The sequence below is a fragment of the Papaver somniferum genome, chromosome 11 (assembly GCF_003573695.1).
Source record: "Papaver somniferum cultivar HN1 chromosome 11, ASM357369v1, whole genome shotgun sequence".
In the NCBI taxonomy this organism is placed as follows: domain Eukaryota; kingdom Viridiplantae; phylum Streptophyta; class Magnoliopsida; order Ranunculales; family Papaveraceae; genus Papaver; species Papaver somniferum.
In genome coordinates, this window is record NC_039368.1 from 43,105,751 (window position 1) to 43,121,398 (window position 15,648).

The window sequence follows — 15,648 nt, forward strand, 5'->3', positions numbered from 1 at the left end:
ACTGTCTAACAGAATTGTTGAAGCACCCAACCACTTGTACTAATGGCAGCCGGAATGATAGCCCCTAGACAGAAGTAATGACACATGAAGGCAGATAGAGAAAGTACTTACCGTGTCAATGTCATATACCTGAGCTTCCATTAATAACATTACCAAGTGCTCGTAGGAAATTATGTTAATCTAGTTAATTAGCATAATTATTAGCAATTAATTATTAAGTAGTCGTTAGGATTTATCGATCCTGATTCTCCCACGTGTAGGGTGACAGGGACTTCTCATTAGGGTTTCATGTTCCAGTCTCTATATGTACCGAATATGTAAGAGTTTGAAAACTTAATAAATTGAATAGAAGAGAAAGGACTACGGGCACTTAGGAGTAGCAATAGCAGATCTGAGTTATCATCGCCTTGTCTCTATCTTTTAACTAAATCTATTACATTTGGTATCACCCAGAAGTCCATCACTATGACCGGAGGTCCATCAATCAAACAGGTTGATGCTCAAACCAAATAAATCTCTTCCTTGATTAAAGCCTTATCAGAAAATCAACTCAGGGAATTTGGAGAGCGTACTACTGCAGTTGATGCACATGGAGAGAGGTTGTTAGCTATCAGTGATGGAATTAAAGATCTCACAGCAGCAAACGCTACTACAAATAAAAATCTCGAATTAATGATGGGTATTTTCTAGATCAATTCTCAACCAGACACCTTTGTTTCACCAAACCCCTCATGTCCATCCTCCACCTCCACCTGAGTCCTCTCTAACTCAGAGTCCATTAAACCACCATGCCTTTCATTCTAATCACTTCAAACCACCAAAAATTGATTTTCCAAAATTTAACGGTGATAACCCTCGCAGCTGGATTCGTAAATGTGAAAGATATTTCCAGAACAGTGGTGTCGATGACAAGAACAAAGTTGAGTTTGCTTCTATGTCTCTGGAAGGTAAAGTTGATGCTTGGTTCTTTTATTTTTCCGCTGGTAAACTCTTTATTTCTTGGTATTTGTTATGTGATAGCATTTGTGGTCATTTTGAAGATTTACCTAATGATAACTATGTTGGATGCTTCAACAAACGTTCTCAACTCACCACTGTAGAGGAGTATTATGAACATTTTGAACTCTTAAAATCTTTAATGATCAATAACAACCCAACTCTCACTGAAAGTTATTTCATCTTAAGTTTTATTAGTGGGTTAAAACCAGATATTCGGAGCTCTATTCAGATGCACAAACCTGTTACTCTATCTCAAGCATACTTCTTCGCCAGGTTGTAAGAAAATGCCTTATTATCACAAACCCAACCCCCTAAAACCCCTTCTAACAAACAACCCACTATTTTTTCCTTTTCACCAAATTTTCTTCACCACCTTATAGACTTTCTCCACCACCGCCACCACCTCCAGCAACATCCAACAAGACAAATCCCACTACTACCCCTCCAATACCACCAAACAAATCAGTCTATATTCCTCTTATTAGACGACTTATAGTTGAACAACTAAATCAAAGACGAGCTAAGAATTTATGTTACAACTGCGGTGAAACGTTCTTTCCTGGTAATCGTTGTAAATCTCAACAACTATTTATGTTGGTAACTGAAGGTGAGGAGAAAATCCCAGAAGCTAGTGACCACAATTAGGTACCATCACCAGATAATCATGTGATTCAAACAGATATGGAGATCTCCCTTCATGCCTTAACAGGTAATATTAGTGCTGATACAATTCGTCTTCCAGGGATTCTCAAAAAACAAGTTATATCAATACCGATGGACACAGGAAGTACACATAGTTTCTTGGATATATATTTGGCTAAGAAGTTAGCTTGTACAGTTAGTCCCACACCTAACATGCTTGTCATTGCTGCAAATGGAGACCGTACGACCAACACAGGGGTTTTCAAGCAACTACAGTGGCAAATGCAAGGGCATGAATTTCAAGCTGATCTATTCGTATTCCCTCCAGGAGGTTGTGGCATGGTCCTAGGAGCTGATTGGTTGCGCACCTTATGAGATATCTTATTTAATTTGGCCACATTGTGCATCTCATTTTATCACAGAGGTACCTACATTATTCTATAAGGTATTGCTTCTATACCCTCATTCAAGATGATGAGCAGTAAATCAGTTAAGAAATTCTTTAAGAAAAATACTCATGGGTTATTAAGTCAATTATTCTCAATCTCAGTTGAACCAACCCAAACTTCAATTCCCCTACCCATTCAAACATATGTCCATGAATTTGAGGATGTTTTCAAGAAACCTACATGCTTGCCACCACAGAGAGTATTAAACCACAAAATTCCATTGAAACCTCATGCTCAACCTGTCAATCCCGGACCATATAAATGCACATTCATCAGTTGTTGAGAATCTTATCAAAGAAATGTTAAATTCTGAGATTATCCAGCATATCCACAGTCCATTTGCATCACCTATACTTCTTGTCAAGAAGAAGGACAACACTTGGCGTTTCTATGTGGATTATAGGAAGCTAAATGAGTTTACAGTTAAGGATAAATTTCTTATTCCTGTGATAGATGGACTTCTTGATGAGCTCAATGGTGCTAGGTGGTTTACAAAGATAGATTTGAGGTCTGGATATTATTAAATAATGCTGCATGCTCCATATATCCCTAAAACTGCTTTTAGAACTCACCATGGTCATTATGAGTTCAAAGATATGTCATTTGGCTTAACAAATGCCTCTGCTACCTTCCAATCACTAATGAACTCAATTTTTGTAGGAATATCTTAGGAATTTTGTCCTGGTTTTCTTTGATTGCATCTTAATCTATAGTGCTTCACTCTCATATCACATTCAACACTTATCCATTGTTTATCACTTATAAGAAAGCACCAGTTATTTGCTAAATACTCCAAGTGCTATTTTTCACAATCTTCCTTGAGAGTATTTAGGTCACATCATCACAGTAGAAGGAGTAGCAGCTGACCCTGAAAATATTGTTGATATGACCAATTGGCCAGTTCCTACAACTCTCAAACAATTGAGAGGATTCTTGGGACTCACTGGTTATTATGGAAATTTGTTAGAGGATATGGTTCTAACAGAAAGCCATTAACAGATCTCCTCAAGAAAAATGCCTTTCAGTGGTCCCCATCAGCATTAAAGTTTTTGAAGCATTAAAACAAGTTATGTGTACTACCCCAGTCCTTGTAATCCCAGATTTTTCTAAAAAATTTGTAGTAAAAACCGATGCTTGCTCTGTTGAAGTTGGAGCTATTCTCATGCAAGAGGGTAGAGTCATTGCCTTTTTTAACAAGCCATTAAGCCCTCATCACTGGCTCTTTCCACTTATGAAAAAGAACTATTGGCAGTGGTAAGAGAAGTCACTAAATGGAAGCACTACTTAGCTGGCCAACATTAACTATCAACACTGACTAAATAAGTATCAAATATTTCATGGATCAGAAATTAACTATTGTCTTGCAATAAAGGTGGCTCATGAAATTGCTGGGATTTGATTATATAATTCATTACAAGCAAGGCAAGGACAATACATTATAAAGATTACCCTTGGATACTTCTTCAAGTTGCAATGTTATAGCTCTTTCCTCTCCTACTTGGGCACAAGATATACTTCAAAGTTACCATTCAGATACATTGGATGACCAACTCATCTCTAAGTTACTAGTAAATGCTACTGGAATGCCACATTTTACTTATACCAAAGGATTCTAAGATATAATAGAAGAATCTATGTGGGGACTGTAAATGCATTGAGAACAAATATTCTAGCATCTGTCCATTCCTCAGCCTTGGGAGTCACTCTGGGATTCAAGGCAGCTATATGAGGGCCAAGAATTATTTATTTTGGCAAGGAATGAATAAAGAAATTTCATTATTTATCAGCCACTGTGATATTTTCCAGAGAAATAAAACTGAATACACACGTCCGGCTGGTCTTTTACAACCACTTTCTATTCCCACTCAAGTCTGACAGCACATCACCATGGATTTCATTGAAGGCTTGCCTAATCCCAATAGAAAGGATGTCATCATGGTTGTTGTTCGCAGATTAACAACGTATACTCACTTTGTGAGTTGGAGTCATCCATTCCTGCTTCCTCTGTTGCTCAAGAGTTCATCAACAATATCTTCAAACTTCGTGGCATGCCTGCTTCAATTGTATATGATAGAGATAAAGTATTCACCAGCTTGTTTTGGCAAGAGCTCTTCAAGTCTACGGGGACTAATCTCCATCTCAACACTGTTTATCACCCCCAATCAGATGGCTAGACTGAGAGGGTAAACTCTTGCTTAGAGAGTTATTTGAGATGTATGACAGGTTACAAACCAAGAAAATGGCTTCCATGGCTCTCTCTTGCAGAATGGTGGTACAACACTAATTACCACACTAGCTTGAGAATGACTCCAAATTATATATCGTATATGGATACATACCACCTCACCTTTCCTTTCCCACTGAGATCACAACTTATGTTGCTGCTGTTGAGAAATATCTCAAACAAAGAGACAACATGTTGGACATTTTGAAGGAGTCACTTTCTAAAGCTCAGGAGAGAATGAAGTGGTTTGCTGACAAGAAAAGAATTGAAAGATCTCTCTCTGTTGGAGATTGGGTCTATCTTAAGTTACAACCAATAGGCAATCTTCAGTGTCTCTGCGAAGAGACTTCAAGCTAGATGCAAGGTATTATGGCCCGTATATGACCTTGGAACGCATTGGTCAAGTGGCTTACAAGTTAGATCTCCCAGCAGGATCCATAATTGACAATGTTTTTCATGTTTCTCAACTCAAGAAGAAGCTTGGGGCAACACACACGACTATACCTACACTACCTCATGTTGGTGATTCATGTGAAATTGTCCTCTTACCAGTGGTTGTGTTCGACTCTCGAGAAATCACACGCCGTGGTCACATTGTGCCGCAACTCTTACTTCAATGGTCTCACTCCTCACCTGAAGATGCAATCTGGGAGGACAACGCACACGTTCGAGCACATTTTCCAAAGTTTCATCCTTGAGGACAAGGGTGATCTCAAGATGGGCGTATTGTCATATACCTGAGCTGCCATTAGTAACATTATTGAGTGCTTGTAAGAAACTCTGTTAATCTAGTTAATTAGCATAATTATTAGCAATTAATGCTTAAATAGTCGTTAGGCTTTATCGGTCCTGATTCTCCCTCGTATGGGGTGACAGGGACCTCTCATTAGAGTTTCGGGTTTCAGTCTCTATATGTAATGAATATGTAAGAGTTTGAAAACTTAATGAATTGAATAGAAGAGAAAGGACTGCCGGCTCTGAGGAGTAGCAGTAATAGATCGGAGTTATCATCGTCTAGTCTCTATATTTAGCTAAATCTATTACACTCAAATGTGGTTGTAGGCGAGGAAGGGTTATAGTGTGAGGATGGGTGTACGTAATTTACTGAAAGATAACAATGATATCAGAGGTTGAAGTTGGGCTGCTGTAGCCGAGTAACCTGTGAGTCTATGATCAAAGTGCGGCGGTTTCACAACATGCTTCCGCAAAGCTTCTATATTAAGAAGTTGTCCGTGGCCACCAACATTTTACAGGATGGACATTGAGGTGATCATACATACTATCGTATGCTATCTTCATTATAAACTCAGATCTGAAGACTAGAATGAGAGAGCAAGAACAAACTAAGTGTGAATATATACAATTGTAAAATTCAGATACTAATTAATACAAACAGAATGACGTTCTGGAACAGTCCCTTAAAATCCCAAAGGGATGTAATCTACAGACTAATTGGATATATCATTTCTGGGACTCTTGAAAGACGGACACCAAAAGCGCATATAAGCCTGTGCAATCATAGGATGTATATCATTTAAATCCATTACTTCTTCTTCCTCATCAATAGCCGTCCGCATCCGCTTCCCGCAAATTCTAGAGTTCCCCTCAGTTGACTGTATTGACTCTGCCAGTCTCTGATTAACATTATGATGTATATCGCCTCTTCTACTATCATATATGCCTTGATGGTTCGATGTAAGAAAATTAGGCCGAGGAAGATCATCAATTTCATTACTCTGAGCAATAAAAGGATGGTTCAACAACATATCAACAGTCCAGCGATATCTAGGATCCTTGATAAAACATCTTGTCATAAAATCCCTGGCTTCGCCCGAAACCCACATTGGTGCTGATGGGTATTGCTATCTGATGTAATGCAACTGAACAGAGTTTCATCTTCAGTTTGGGGTGGCAAATCCCAAGCTTGTTTCCCAGTTAACATCTCCAAAACAACACACCCAAGTGCCCAAACATCACAACTAGATCCATACTCACCATGGAGAACAGTTTCGGGAGCCATATATAAAGGTGTACCTTTTAAGAACCGTTTATTTTTCCTCGTATCCTTCTTAAATGGATTTAATTTCTTGGAATGCCCAAAACCTGCGATCTTAGCTATATTATTCTTGCAAATTAAGATGTTATCAGGTTTAATATCTCGATGAACATACCCATGATCATGTATATGCTTAAGACCAAGAATAATGGATTTGGTGTAATGTCTAACTTGTGTTTCTGGTAATCCATAAACCCCATAAGTTTGAATCTGATTCCATAAACTACCACCTCCAGCAAACTCCAATAAGATATTGTAAATCGTTTGACCATTCTCCAATGTTGGTTCAACACCATAGTGTTCGATTATGCTTTCACAACCACCAAGTTCTTCAAGGATTTGATATTCTCTCATAAGAGGGGTATAATTGACTGCATCAACTGATTTTACTGCAATTAATGGGGGAAGAAGATATGAACAAGAAGAAGATTGGGGTAGGGTTGAGGCTAGAAAAACTTGTGCTTGGCCTCCACATCCAAGTAATTTCTCTCGCTTCCACATTCCTTCTGTTCCTCCGGGCTTTCTCTTCGTAAGATATGCAATTGGTAAGTGAAATATGGTGAAATATGGGCTTTCTCTTATAGCTAGGGTCATGTTTCTTTTTAAAAACTGGGCATAATACGCGCCAGAGTTTAATTTTCGCGCCATTTTATTCTTCTTTCCATTTTTGGGATTTCGAACTTTCTAATTGCAATGACTGGATTGCCTCTTAAGCTAATACACGGAAGCGCCATCAAGGCAACGGGTTGCCAGCGAGCAACAGCAAATAACACTGTTTTCTAGCTCAGCAGAAGCTATTCTTCATTGATGTGTCAAGGTACAGTTTTGAACCAGGAAGAGAAACCTTTTGAGGAACAGTTGGTCTCGCACACCAATAAGAGGTGGTGTATCCATTGAAGCAGGTGCAAGTATAAATGAAAATTAAATAAAATTGTCCACGGAACTTTCATATATTCTTTATGTCAAAGGGCCCGTTTACATGGGGCTTGCTTCATTTTTGATTGTTGTATATATTACTAGATTTTAACGAATACACTGTTTCATCCTAAAGATTACTTTTTGTGTCATAGTTCAAAAGAATTAAGAATATCAATGAATGAACACTTTCTAATTGTATACACTAAATATATAATGCATACTAAACACATAATATGATTTCTTCGATAGAATTATACGGTGGCGGCAGCAAATCATGTACACCGGCAAAAATATCTTCTCCAGGGGGTGAAACTTCCGAAGGCAATGCATCCAATACAGAGTCTGGTAAGGCGTCTAGTGTTTCCTCAAAAAGCGACTTCATAGTCTACAATATTAAAGAGACCAAATAAATTGCTTACAATATTGCATTAACTTCAATGTAACTTAAAAGCCTTCACTGCAAAAAAAGGAAAAAAAAAAGGCAAAAACACAAACATAATAATCGCACCAACACTCTACAGCTAATCAACCAAACACCTAATGTCATTCGACTCATTACGTTTGAGTTGATATTATTAAATTTTTTCTTTGTTCAGTTTTTGAATATTTCCAGTCTCATATGTTTTCAAGAACTCGCCTTCTTGCGGGGAAGTATTTTCCGGAAGGAAGAGAGTTCCACAAAAAGTAACCATGAGTAGTAGGAAAAAGTGTTCAAGGTAATTATTTCAGAAGCCTTAGAATAGTAAGTAATCTCAAATAATTTTTTATACTGAGTTTTACGTGAATGTACAAAGCTAAGCTTCTGAGTTTTACGTGCTTTTACTTCTTGATATACGCGCATACAGGTCGCCAAGGGCCATTACTGATTGGTAATCGAAGGCAAGTATTTGTACTAATTTTAGAATTAAAAATCTTTACACTTATCTATGAATTAGGTGTTGTCCCACTGCAAAATTAGCTATCCTAGTGATACAGACAGAGCAAAAATTTTAGGAAAACTGAAAGTGCCAGAGCATCTTTTTAGGTTTAACCCTATATGCATACCGTGCACTTCTGCATAGCAGCATCCGCTTTCCGCTTCCATAAACCATTTCCGGGTTCGGCAAAGAAAAACGCCAGTAAAGGCTACAAAAAGAAAAAATATCCGCCATTGTTACACCGAGAAATCTTAGTTCAAGACGGGCCTTACTAGTTGATTAAAGCCAAGAAAATTGCAATTCATAGAGCCAGAGGAGACAAGAAGAAGCTAGCACAGATAATAAGATGATTCTAGCAATAGAAGACAGCAGTGACTCAAGCCACATTTATGATCATAGATAGGCTGTTAAGATAGGGTCAAAATTGTCAACACAATGTCATTTAATTATGACAAAGAAACCCTCCTCGTATGGATATATATGTAACTGATATAGCATTAGTTGCACAAAAGTTAACTGTAAGTCTATAAAATAGGGTCATAGTCCTCGTTTATTAGCATATTCATAGGCAAGCCAGGCTCGATAGAGCTCCCTGCTTGAGCTCATCACACTAAAGTTAAATACTTCTCCAACCAAGCTTGAACAAGAAATTTTTCAAAGCTGTATAAAGCAAGCCAAATATGAACACCCTACTGCTTGGTTTACTCCCCTGATCGTATATTATCAAGAGGCCATGCGAGGGTGAAGAGCAACTTTCAGACATGGCATAAGTGGTATAAGAATAAATGTTACTCACCTTGACCAATGTACGCAGAGTCGGCTTATTAGGTCCACCTTTTTCAAGAACGCTGTCAGCATACACCTGATACCGCTCAAGGATCTGCGCAAATCCGTAGTATATAAGCAAGCAGAGGAAACAAATAGATGGAATAAACTGTTAATTAATTGTACAAAGTTCGAGTACCTGACGCCGTGAAAGGCCAGTACCAGGTACACCATATACTGCACTGTCGACATGTCCTAAGACAGACCACGGGCTGAAAATGGTTCGCTTGCAAGTCAGTTAAGTAATTAATTATGATAATAAAGCAAAAACAGTACGTAAAAGAAAAACAAAAACAAGCTTGGTGCGCAGGCGAAGTAAAGTTCTATATGTGCCCTGCAGCTAATTTGGGTTATCCTTTCACTGCTGACCAAATTTTCGAGTCTAAATGATGTTTCTCATGCTCTGGAGTTTGTAGAGCTTCACACGCAAAGTTAAGGACAATGGTAGGGATACACAACTGTTCACCCAATGGCTAATGTGATAATTATCTATGGTAAAGCACCCGAACTTGTAACCCAGTTCTAAATTGTCAGATATAGTCCCACATCGCCTATATCCTCTGTATTTGTGAAGTGTATAAGCCATAGGTAACCCTAAGGTTCCTAACCTTGTAAGACCGTTTTCACATTTAGTTAGACATCATGTACTTTCTCAAAGATGATGCCTTCTATGCAGTTAAACCAACCTCAACAGAAGAATATCTCTGTCAATCTCTATGTTGTGGACAATAGACGAATATCTCTGTCAATCTCTATGTTGGACAATAGACATGAGTCACTCCATTGCCAACAACATATAGATGAACCAAGATCATTTATCAAACATATGTATAAGACAAAAGTTAATCACTTAAATGTGACCAAATTTTCTTATATTTAAGTTCAAGAGTTTAAGAAAATAAGGTCACAAATTATGGAGAACACATGAAAGGAGACAGTAAATGAGCAACGTGGTGCAGTAGTCATACTTTCTGTAACAAGCTCGTCCAATCATCACACCATGAGCTCCTAGCCTTAGCGCATTATTGACCTGTCAAATATATTCGTAAGTTAACTAGGTCAAAATTGAAATTATGAAATGTTATGACTCTACTCTCTTCTTATTGACATCCAAAAACAGCAAGATAACAAATCTTCTACGGACTCAGCTATGTCAAAAAATAATATTTACATTTGCATTCACTGAAACATGTTATAAATGTTAAGTCACACGTCGTTACAAGGTTATTTGTAATATACGCCCAATTATATTTTCTTTTTCTCGGTTAATCTATAAGATAATTTTGGAAATTGTGAACATCTGTAGTAAGAAAAAATAAACTAATGCTCCAGTAATGTTAATCAGATGGATGGCAACAAAGCATTAATCTGATACAGCAGAGAGCGACATATGGTAACCAGTATCTCTACCTTATAGTACACTAGAATTTTTTAAAAACACTGAGTAATTTGTGTAATGGATGTCCTACTCCATCTTCCATCCCTATGTTCGAAATGTTCAACATCAACTTCAGCATCCCATGTTTTTTATCTCAAGATTCTCAACCATGTGAAAACTAAATTATTAGTGATTCTGAGAATTACCTCATCAATGTGAGTTATCCCTCCATTTATTGTGAGACGCAAGTCTGGGAAGTCACGCAGAAGACCGAAGAAGTACTCGTACCTGCACATTCATATAAAATGTAACTAATACAATATAGCTGGACATAACATGTGGAATTAGTGAACTACACGGAGTCGAGTAAATATCATTCAGGGTGTACAACGAAGAGCCCAGCAAAGAACAGTGATGCATATAGGTTGAAAAGGCTAAAAACTTCTGTTTTACATTTATAACAAGGACAGTGTTGGCTGCAACAAGACGGTGAATATATTAGTGGTGGCGGTAGGTGGAAGAGAGGATTTGGCTCATGGAATTCTGAGTTACATCTCTAGGTCAAAAACTTTTATGTTTCTCGTCAACAGATTTTATCGATACAATTACACACACAAACCCAAACTTGATATACTTTTTAATTTTTAAACAACCAAGTAATGCAATCTCTCACTGCAGAATGAAATATCATATATATAACCTATCAAGGGAAAAAAATCCAACACGCAGCAAAAAGGAGATAACTTATCCTTCTGGACGCATGGATAAGTAGCAATCATACTTTAAGCAGCAAACTTATCAAGCAGCAATCTTACTTTAAGGGGGGAATTCTCCGGTTGTCAGCTGGACTGATGCCATTTAGCATCGCTTTTCGCGAATGGATTACAAAATGTCTGGTTGGTGACTGAGAAGCAACTGTATAAATAAAATCACCTGAAAATAAAAACAGAAAAATGCATAACCTGTGAGAATCGGAAGGACAGATACAGAGGACCACATCAGATGCAAATGAAGTGCATTTTAAATTTACTTGTAATGTGAGGTCCTTCACCTAGCAATAAGGCGATCTATCATGCATATGCACATCCCTTAAAAAAACAATAGAATTTTACTAAAAGTGGGTAGGAGATTCTGAGATTGTTTATTCCAGAAAATAAAGAGATTATCTTTAACTACCTGAAAAGGTATGTTGTTAAACCTTTGCCATTACATGCAGTTGAATAAGATAGAAATAAAACAATCCAATTGGCCATGTATTATGATACCTTTCACATCATTTGAATCAGGATAGTAAATAATGAGCTAATCTGTGGTGAATTTCCACTGCTAAGATATGAAAACGTTAAGTATAAGTGCCTTACATAGTTCTTTATATGAATCATGATCATCAACACCTATTCGGCATTTTACACTGACAGGAACATCACAATTGGCAGCAATCACTGACATGGCCTCCCCAACAAACTTTCCTTGTGAAAACCAAGATATCAATATCAGGTTATATTGAGAAAGAAAACACACTTCAAATATCGACAAGTTAACTTCAGAGTTTGGACCTTAGGGTTAAGCATGAGACTAGCACCAAAGCACCCATGGCCAGCCACTTTAGGACTAGGACATCCACAGCTGAAATATCAATGAGAAGGTCACAAAATAAATAAATATACAAGAGAAGGACATGAAAAATAAAAGACAAAAAGAAGCTAAAACGAACTTAAGATTGATCTCATCGTAACCATAGGCATTCGCTAATCTGGTTGCTTTTGCCAGGTTTTCCAAGTTATTCCCGCCAATTTGAAGCACGATCGGGTGTTGATCTGGAGAATATGCCAGGAATCTGTCCTGAACAATGGAAAAAGATCGATAATAATCAAAATTTGTACTAAAATCTAGCCAATGAATCTCCATAAAATTATAAAGAATTCCAGCAAAATGATCCTAGTGTTGATGGCTTAGATTTGATAATCATATTATTGTGGCCAACAAAAGAACACACCATTCAGGCCAGTTGCCTTAAAAGACTGCAATAATCTTGTTTTTCAGGATTTACGGCTAGAACACAGAGAGCACTATGACCTTGTTTCTGGACTCATTATTTGTATTAGTATTCCCTGTTTGGTATGCGTTGATGTGTACCACCACTTATTAGGGTTGTAGCATTGGAGAAAAAACAGAATGCCATATGAGAAATTAAACATGATATCCTGATGAGTAACATGGTTATCTATCTATGGCCTATGGAATAACAGATTAGTTTCCTAGCATTTTGTTGCCAACTAATTCATCAGCAATCATCTGTGTTACTTACTACGAACAAGAAAATTAAAAAGCAGGAATAGTTACCAAATTGTGTTCTTGATAAACAATGGTTTCAGCAGCAATCATCTCAGTCCAAAGCCACGCATGCTTTGACATTAGCCTGGCAACCGTTCTGTAATGGTTATCCGTACAGTCCATCATTGGAGCAATACTGTGGAATGCAATAGCATCACAAGATTAGTACAAATGATGAGTGTAAGATTAAAGCTTATATATCATAGATAAAATCTAAATCCATGAATACCGACCTGAACCATGGAGGAAAATAGCTTGCGGCAACCATATCTTCTTTCGTGTGTAGTGGGTGCTTCTGAGCGTGTGAACAAATTTTTCTAAACTGAGTTGGATGTCTATTATGTAATAAATGGAGTGGTAGTAGTTTGTGATGGTTTCCAAGGGCATTAAAGTGAAAAGGAGGCGGTGAAGTAAACAGGGAACATACCGAAAACTTCATTATCCTGGATTCAATCAGATCATAGCAAGCTCAGAACGGTACCTGCACATCAAAGAAAAACTGAAAACATTCAACAATGGTGAACAAATTGGTCTCACTCCTTATCTCAATTAGCAACTTCAACAGCTAAATCTTAGTCACAATTTTGATTTCAGTAGAACAAAATCTAGGTAAACTAATTTGGAGGAGCATAACTATTCAGACCACAGAAACAAAACAAAGGAATTTCCTTCTTCTATGTTGACTGAGAAAGAAGAAAAGGGTTTTACGGAAGAGAGGCAGAGAGAAATACCGCCGCGCGAGCTTGCCGAAGGGACTGGGGGTGTAGGAAGTAGCAGAATAAGAAGGAGGAGCAAAGAGAACCACTCTGAATAAAAAAGTAATATTGCGGGAATCGGATAAGTACTCACTAAACCGGGCTTTAGTGAACCAGAATTAGAGCCGGCAAACAAGCTCAAAATCCGCGGTTGGCTCGGACCGGCCCGTAAAAACCCGCGCCCTGTTTGGCTGGTTGTCTAAACAAGCTGGGTTAGGGTTGGAAAAAAAATGGCGTGTTGGAGAACGAGTTGGCCTGGCTTGGCCCGTAAAATCCGCAGATTGGCCTGTTAACCCGTTACCAGCTTTATTAATCATCACAAACCTTTAATCACCTCAGATTCTATTTATTTGTGTTTGTTCTTGGTCCAATATAATAATTATGATAAAAAGGCATTGTCATCGTTCAAATGTACGTTTCCACTGTAAATCCAGTGGTATTACAGTATTAATTGCATAAGACTTGGGGCTCTTTGATTAACTGGATCCATGTCCATACGATTCATACCCATTATTATTCTATTATTATTATTATTATTATTATTATTATAGAAGACGTTCCTTCTCCCACTTTGATTAAGTAAACCATAAACCAAATAGAAGACGTTCCTTCTCCTCACTCTTCTCCTAGCAAGGAAAACCCTACAAGTCCTGATATTGATTCTCTTTTTGATTTTCATGTCATCATCTTCCTTGATTTCTAGATTTACAATTCTTCCAGTTTTTAGTTGACTTAAAAAAATATCTGTCTTTTGATTAATTCAGACTTCTAATTGTCAGGTTTCCTTTCAGTTTGGAATCAGATTAATATTCGGTGGAAACTCCTTTATTAGATTAGTGATTTTATCTAATTTCAACCTTTTCACTTTCTGCTTACTTTCATGGTATACATGAGAATAAATATTTTTCATAGTCAACACAATTTTGGCGTCTTCGAATCATATTCAAACATCTTCACAGACTCTCCAAATCGTACAAACCCGTTATATCAATCATCTAAAGCATCAACAACATCAAACCCCCTTTCTTAACTTAATTAACTTTTAAACTTTAATATTAATAATTATACAAGTTAACCCTCAAGTCCGCGAGCTTTACCCGCTACAAGCTAGGGTCGAAAAATGATCACCCTTGAAGAATAACATCCCGCAAGCTTAGGCCCGTGTTCACCTGTAACCGATGTGACCCGTAATAAGTCAGCCCTGGCCCGCCTGTTTGCCAGCTCTAACCAGAGTTGTTTTAGCCTTTTAGGTCATTGTCTCATTCTTAGATCCTAGTGGTCAGTCAAGATGAGCATTCAATCTCGAAACTGCGGTTTATTCCCTAAGCGAGGTTTATTTCCTTAAATTGTGATTTATGGAAAAGCGTGAAAATGAGCTTGAAGAAAAGAATTAGCATGAATCAATTTAGCGCTAATGATTTTTAGCTATTGTTATTTTAGTGGTTAGTCCATCACTGGAGATCAACGGTTCGCGAGGTGATTTAGTGCATATACATTTAAACATTTAGCGTTATTCTCTCGAATCTCTCATACAGGACTTAGCTCCCACTAAAGGTGAAGTGTATCTGGAAGTCGAAGGTTGAAAAGGAACGCCACTAAACCTAGCCTTAAGATATGATTCCTTCTTTAGAATCCAATCATCGAGCGTAAAAAGTGTGTGTAAAGTGGCTAAAGAATTTCAATTCCTATGGAAAAAAATAGAAATGAATTTGTGATAAGAAGACTAAACCACGATAGTCACTCCCGAAACTCCACATCAAATTGACGTGAACAATGCCTTCTTACAGGGTAACTGTCACACCTTCAAATGCCTCTTGCAAATTTTCTGCGAAAGTGTGACCCGGCAGCACAATGGTTCTGTATATCAAGCTTCACCCACTTGTACTTCAGCCTTATAAGTTTGCACCAATGCAAACAGCCAACTCTTCAGGTTTATCAGCGGAAGTCTTTATCCTTCTTTCTCTTTGCTTAAACTCATCAAACGCACCCCATAATGCACTCAATTCATGTCATACTTTACCAAAAACAATTAGCCAACCAAGAACACTTAGAACATGACACAATCAACTCTTTTTATTGCATCAAAGGAAAGAAATACAAAACTTGCCCACTTGGGGACTTATACAGACTTGTTCACCTTGAACTAACCCG

The 15,648-nt window shown here is 37.7% G+C and overlaps 2 protein-coding genes across 4 annotated transcripts; both read right to left on the minus strand.

The window, feature by feature from the left end:
- Positions 1 to 6,124: 6,124 nt before the first annotated feature.
- Positions 6,125 to 6,964, minus strand: LOC113324346 (mitogen-activated protein kinase kinase kinase 3-like). Its single transcript, XM_026572662.1, has one exon. It carries the CDS (start codon positions 6,962 to 6,964, stop codon positions 6,125 to 6,127), a length of 840 nt encoding a protein of 279 aa, XP_026428447.1.
- Positions 6,965 to 7,301: 337 nt separating this feature from the next.
- On the minus strand, positions 7,302 to 13,571 carry LOC113323810 (tRNA-dihydrouridine(20/20a) synthase-like). 3 transcript variants are annotated; one of them, XM_026572157.1, is made up of 14 exons: positions 13,474 to 13,571; positions 13,170 to 13,223; positions 12,976 to 13,037; positions 12,752 to 12,878; positions 12,123 to 12,250; positions 11,965 to 12,034; positions 11,770 to 11,872; positions 11,224 to 11,341; positions 10,615 to 10,696; positions 9,999 to 10,060; positions 9,170 to 9,242; positions 9,002 to 9,085; positions 8,333 to 8,413; positions 7,302 to 7,673 (listed from the first exon to the last, which is right to left on the minus strand). In XM_026572157.1, the coding sequence occupies exons 2-14, from the start codon at positions 13,179 to 13,181 to the stop codon at positions 7,509 to 7,511; spliced, it is 1,167 nt and encodes a 388-aa protein (XP_026427942.1). In that variant the 5' UTR covers positions 13,182 to 13,223; positions 13,474 to 13,571; the 3' UTR covers positions 7,302 to 7,508. The 3 variants fall into 3 exon arrangements, with proteins under 3 accessions (XP_026427942.1, XP_026427941.1, XP_026427943.1); XM_026572156.1 differs by having other exon boundaries at positions 12,976 to 13,223; XM_026572158.1 differs by lacking the exon at positions 13,474 to 13,571 and having other exon boundaries at positions 12,976 to 13,077; positions 13,170 to 13,188.
- Positions 13,572 to 15,648: the final 2,077 nt, after the last annotated feature.